Source organism: Rhododendron vialii, chromosome 9a (assembly GCF_030253575.1).
Source record: "Rhododendron vialii isolate Sample 1 chromosome 9a, ASM3025357v1".
In the NCBI taxonomy this organism is placed as follows: Eukaryota; Viridiplantae; Streptophyta; class Magnoliopsida; order Ericales; family Ericaceae; genus Rhododendron; species Rhododendron vialii.
The window spans coordinates 12,868,768-12,874,276 of NC_080565.1; the positions used below are offsets into that span (position 1 = coordinate 12,868,768).

The 5,509-nt window shown below is 40.0% G+C and overlaps 1 protein-coding gene across 1 annotated transcript; it reads right to left on the reverse strand.

Moving 5' to 3' along the window:
- Nucleotides 1-226: 226 nt before the first annotated feature.
- Nucleotides 227-2,213, reverse strand: LOC131299624 (protein FAR1-RELATED SEQUENCE 5-like). Its single transcript, XM_058325207.1, has 3 exons — nucleotides 2,107-2,213; nucleotides 948-2,013; nucleotides 227-787 (listed from the first exon to the last, which is right to left on the reverse strand). Exons 1-3 carry the CDS (start codon nucleotides 2,211-2,213, stop codon nucleotides 227-229), a joined length of 1,734 nt encoding a protein of 577 aa, XP_058181190.1.
- Nucleotides 2,214-5,509: the final 3,296 nt, after the last annotated feature.

The following is a 5,509-nucleotide window of genomic DNA, read 5'->3' on the forward strand; positions in this document are numbered from 1 at the left end:
ACTCGTTGAACCCTCATTGCGAGCACTCCTCGTGAAAGCAATTTCCTTCTTCGCAAGTGATAGGTGCTTGGATACCACTTCAGTTCCTTCTTCATCTATTACACCGTATTCAATCACATCATGAGCTTGTTCGAATAGACCCTTTCGCCTCACTAAAATCGAACGGTCACATATTTCTTTCACAGCACTGACCAAGTCATCCATAACTCTGCCCGCTTTTGCTGTTTTAGTCCAACTCTACAAAAATGTACTTCGTAGGGAGTTCCCTAATCTGCATTCTAAACAAGCACGCCAACATGTGTCGACATGGAATTCCGTCGAATTCAAACATCTTACAACTACAAGTCACATGGTTCGATAACTTGTCTACCGAAACCTTACGACCTCTCGCAGCTTCCATTTCTTCCCTTTGAACTTCCCACACACATCGATGTTCATCCTCATGTGTAAGCGTAAGCACATAGGCACCAATTTGAAATATTTCCTCCTGAAATTTCTTAAATATATCTAGTGTGTATATTTCAATCATTCTCTTTTCCATCAACCACGAGGTTCTCAAGATTGGCTTCTCATTTACATCCTTGTGATCCAAATCCAATTCATTATGTCGTAGACGTGAAAGTGCATTATTGAACCGTGTCACAAAATCCAACATTGAATTATCCAAAGACACATACCTCTTGAAGAATGAATGAGAAATTTCAGCTCTTTCACTACTTGTCATGTGAGCAGAGAAAATATGTTTCGTAAATGCTGGCACCCATCTCTCATGAATTTCGTACTTGCCCTGCAACCATTCATTATTGGACAGCATAGATTTTTTGACAAGATCTGCCCATATTGCTTCAAACTCTTCGGGGCTCTCGGAATTCCAAATACATTTTTTTGAACTCCTCATAATGTTGTTTATATGCTAATGCACCTATCTTTTCAAAAAAGTTACTAACAATGTGCCAAATGCAATATCTATGAAACGTAGTTGGAAGAACACAAGCAATTGCTTTGGTCATTGCTGGATCTTGATCAGTAATGATGATTTTGGGCGGGGGTCCAACCATCGCTTTCAAGAATTCCTTGAAAAGCCACTCAAAGGAATCACTTAATTCATCGCTTAAGAATGCACACCCAAAAAGCGTTGTTTGTCCGTGGTGATTAACCCCTAATAGAGGTGCAAATATCAAACAATATTTGTTTGTGTTGTATGTTGTATCGAACACCACCACGTCCCCAAAATATTGGTATGACTTCCTAGAGGTTGCATCGGCCCAAAAACAATGAGTCATTCTATCTTGATCATCTCTCTCGAATGTAAACGTAAAATCGGGATTCTTTTCTTTTTTCCTCTCAAAATGCTCGTACAACATATTGGCGTCATGTCCACCAACAAATGCCTTCTTATCCCTCTCATAGTTGTGAAGATCTCGTCGTGTAAATCCAACATTTTCAAGACCCCCAACTTGCACCTCAAAAAAACTCATTTGTTGACAGGGTGGCACATTTGTAGCTGAAAGTTGTTGTAATAATGATTTTTGAGCATCCGACACTCGACGGTGAGATTTCAACAAATGCACCTTCTTTGGCGTCGTAAGTTCATAGTTATGCACCTCAACAAATTGTTTCACAACAAACCATTCACCTAACTGGTTTTTCATGACTGACAGTTTTGCACGACAACCCTCTCTAGTTAAACCCTGACGCCGTTTATTGGCTTTAGAATTTTTCCTCACCCCTTCTTTGAAACAAACATACTCCTTCCTAATGATTTCCTTGTTCTTATTCATCTTGCTAGAATAGATTCGCAGACTAAAACCAGCTTCCTTAGTGTAATTGTTGTAAAACTTGAAAACCTTGTCTAAGTTATCAAATTGTTGTCCAATTTTTGGTATCAATTCGGCTTTCACTTGAGGAGTTAAAAGTCGTTGGGAAGAATTACCAGACTCCACACACGGTAGAGATGGTGACGGTGAGGATGGTGATGGTGAGACTAGTGATATATCATCCAAAGACAGTATTCTAAACACCAAAAGACAACAATAGCTATTTAGGTAACTACACTAGAAAAACAACGTTCTACACTATTTGTCTACACCAGAGAGAGAGATATACCTATGAGGTGGTGGTCGAAACATGGGGGTTTGATTGACGCTAGAAATTTCTTCATGTTCCATTTCTGCTTCAAACATATAAGATTTGTACAAGAGTGCAAGATTCATATTCAGTAAACTACTATGCATATTCCATAGCTAGTGGGCATAGTTTACGATTTATAAGCAACAAAAAATAACCTAGTCATACACCAACTAATAATTGATGCATAGAACCATGATCAATTACAATTTTCAATGACTAGCTACATGTACTGTCGTCTTGCAATTTTTTATGATACCCATCAAACTATCAAATTTAACTACATCACATGAAGTGTGGGAATATAACGGGTTAGGGTTTATGGTTTAACTATCAAATTTTTCGTCGGAGATCGAAATCGTTCTCTGTTCTCCTGTGTTCGAACACAACGGGTTAGGGTTTATGGTTCTGTACGGAACGAGAGAGAGTGAGAGATCGAGAGAGACCTTGTGGTGTTCTTCTTCTTCTTCGTCTGGCTTCGTCGGAGATCGATTTCGTTCTCCGTTCTCCTGTGTTCAAACACAACGGGTTAGGGAACAACACAAGTTTCTGTACGGAACGAGAGAGAGAGAGACCTTGTGGTGTTCTCGTCGTCGAAATCGTCTGAGTAGTGAGAAATTGCCTTGTCGCTTCTCTCTCTCTCTCTTCTGTGTATCTGGAACGTGAAATAAAAAAGGGGAAAAAAGGGATCCGAATTAAAGGGAATGACCCGCGTGTTCCATTTACCTATGACCCACCCGACTATTACCCGCGAATGGCTATTTAAAACGCCAGCCATTGGATCTAATCCAACGATTGAGATGGGAGTCCCGCACGAATTCTAATTTAAGGGATCCCTCACCTGAACCTAAGTGTATATAGATATATATATATACACTTTCTAGGATATATATTAACCATTGGGCAATGACTAGCATTGAAAGACTTAACCATAATCATTATTCTCTCTCCTAGACTTATAAGGCTACTTAGACCTAAACATACTTAGTCTTACACACACATACACACACACACACATATATATATATAGATACATAGTTCTAGGAAGAGAAAGAGAGAGAGAGAGAGAGAGAGAGAGAGAGAGAGAGAGAGAGAGAGAGTGTGTGTGTGTGTGTGTGTGTGTGTGTGTGTGTGAGGTGTGTGCATGTGTTTGGACACTCCCATAAGCTACCTCTTAGCCTCAAGCCTAATTACTATATGACAACCCATTCCTAGACTACTTCAAGCACACAATCTAGCCTTTAATCATCCTAGAACCTAGCCTTTAATGACCCTAGATTTTGACTACAACTTAGACCTAGGATTGACTAAACATGGAAGGCTAACCTCTTAGACTTGTAAGACTTGCCAACCTAGGTTATAATCACCTAGGATTGCCTTAAAACCTTAGAAAATCTCCATGATTACCTAGTCTTGCATCCTAGACTATAATTACCTAGGATTTACCTAAAAAGCTTAAGATCCTACTTGCCTTATATAGCCTTAAGCCTAAAAATGGAAAAGACAAGTCATGGCATGCTTGGAAGGCTTGATTGGACAAGACCATGGAACAAATCCATGGGAGAGAGAGAGAGAGAGAGAGAGAGAGAGAGAGAGGGGGGCGGCCAATGAAGGGGAGAGGGAGCCAAGTTTTTTCTATAAAAAGGACCCCCCCCCCCCCCCCCCCCCCCCCCCTTCTTGTCATTCAACTCACACTTTCCATTCTTCAACTTCTCTCTCTAGAATTCTTGTGCTCTTGCTTTGTTCTTGAAGTTCTTCCTTTGTTCTTGAGTTCTTCAAGAAACTCATCCGAGGCCACCACTAAACCACCACTCGATCCAAAAAGTTTAGTAGTTTAGCCAAGAACTAGTTTCGAGAGAAACCTTTCTCTTTCGAAACTACCAGAAGCTTACCGTAGGAAATCACTTCGTCCGATAGTCGACCTACCTTTCTGTAGCCTCCCTACCGCTAAGAAGAATGGTAGATTTTCCCTTACTCATTAATTCTAAATATAGAAAATTTGTATGATCATGTAGAATGTCCTTACTCTCTAATACTAAGTATAAGTAGATTCTCCCGTACTTACTATCTCTAAATATAGAAATATGTACATTGTTTGTATGTGGAAATGCATGAGAACTTGAAGGGTGTTATTAAAGTTTTAAAAAGGAAGGGGAGTATGTTGAATATATCGACTTTATTTTCCGAAAAAACATATGTTGTTTTGAACTTTCCTAAAAGGAAGAAGGAACGGATTTTCGAAAATACAAACTTGATCGAAGGTATTCGTATTTTGATCTTAGGATGGTTATAAGCATGTATACATGATTACTTGGATTACTTGTTTGATGTGTGATAAAGCATAAGTGGTTTTCTACTCCAAAGGTGTCCGTCCACGTGACACTATACTTTATATTGTGTGCCAATTGTTTGAGCATAACTACGTGATAGTATGAGCATGATAAGTAATATAGAGTTGGATGATCTTGCTAGTTTAGTTTAAAGATTACAATGAATGATTTACGATTACTTACGTGAAAAGTCCTGCCGCGGAGTCATTGCATGAAAACGATACACGAAAATTGAGAAAGTTAAAAACATGACACTTAGGGTGTGGTTAATGAAAAGAAGTGTTTTGAAACCACATGTGGCCGGACGTGGTAGCCAATTATGTGGCGTGTGTTGCCAATGGGACCGGACGTGGTAGTCTTATTGTAGGTGTGACTTGGTTATCTGCGGAGAGGAGTCAAGAAAACCGCAATGTGGCCAGACGTGGTAGCCCATTGTGTGTATGAATTTGAAAACCGCAATGTGGCCAGACTTGGTAGCCCATTGTGTGAATTATGAAAACCGCAATGTGGCCGGACATGGTAGGCCATTGTATGTATGGATTTGAAAACCGCAATGTGGCCAGACTTGATAGCCCATTGTGTGAATTATGAAAATCGCAATGTGGTTGGACGTGGTAGCCCATTGTGTGTATGGATTTCAAAACCGCAATGTGGCTGGACTTAGTAGCCCATTGTGTGAATTATGAAAATCGCAATGTGACCGGACGTGGTAGCCCATTGTGTCTTTGGATTTGAAAACCGCAATGTGGCCGGACTTGGTAGCTCATTGTGTGAATTATGCAAATCGCAATGTGGCCGAAGGTGGCAGCCCATTATGTGTACAGATTTGAAAACCGTAATGTGGCCGGACTTGGTAGCCCATTGTGTGTGTTGCCAAAGGAGCCGAAAGTGGTAGCTTCATTGGTAACATATTTAAAAAGTGTTTTTCGAAATGCTGATTTTGTAAATGAAAATGAGACACGATCTACGATGAGTCGCGTAGGAGAAATACAGATATCGCAGAATCCAACGTTAGTCGAATAGTGAATGTGGATGTGTCAATGTTAAGTATG

What these genes read in the sequence shown, in the direction of transcription:
- LOC131299624 (XM_058325207.1), bottom strand. Translation starts at nt 2,213, where the DNA reads ATGAATCTTGCACTCTTGTACAAATCTTATATGTTTGAAGCAGAAATG. An exon ending in TTTCGACCACCACCTCATAG is followed by an intron (nt 2,014 to 2,106) that starts GTATATCTCTCT and finishes TTTGGTGTTTAG; the next exon opens with AATACTGTCTTTGGATGATA. An exon ending in GATATTGCATTTGGCACATT is followed by an intron (nt 788 to 947) that starts GTTAGTAACTTT and finishes GAATGGTTGCAG; the next exon opens with GGCAAGTACGAAATTCATGA.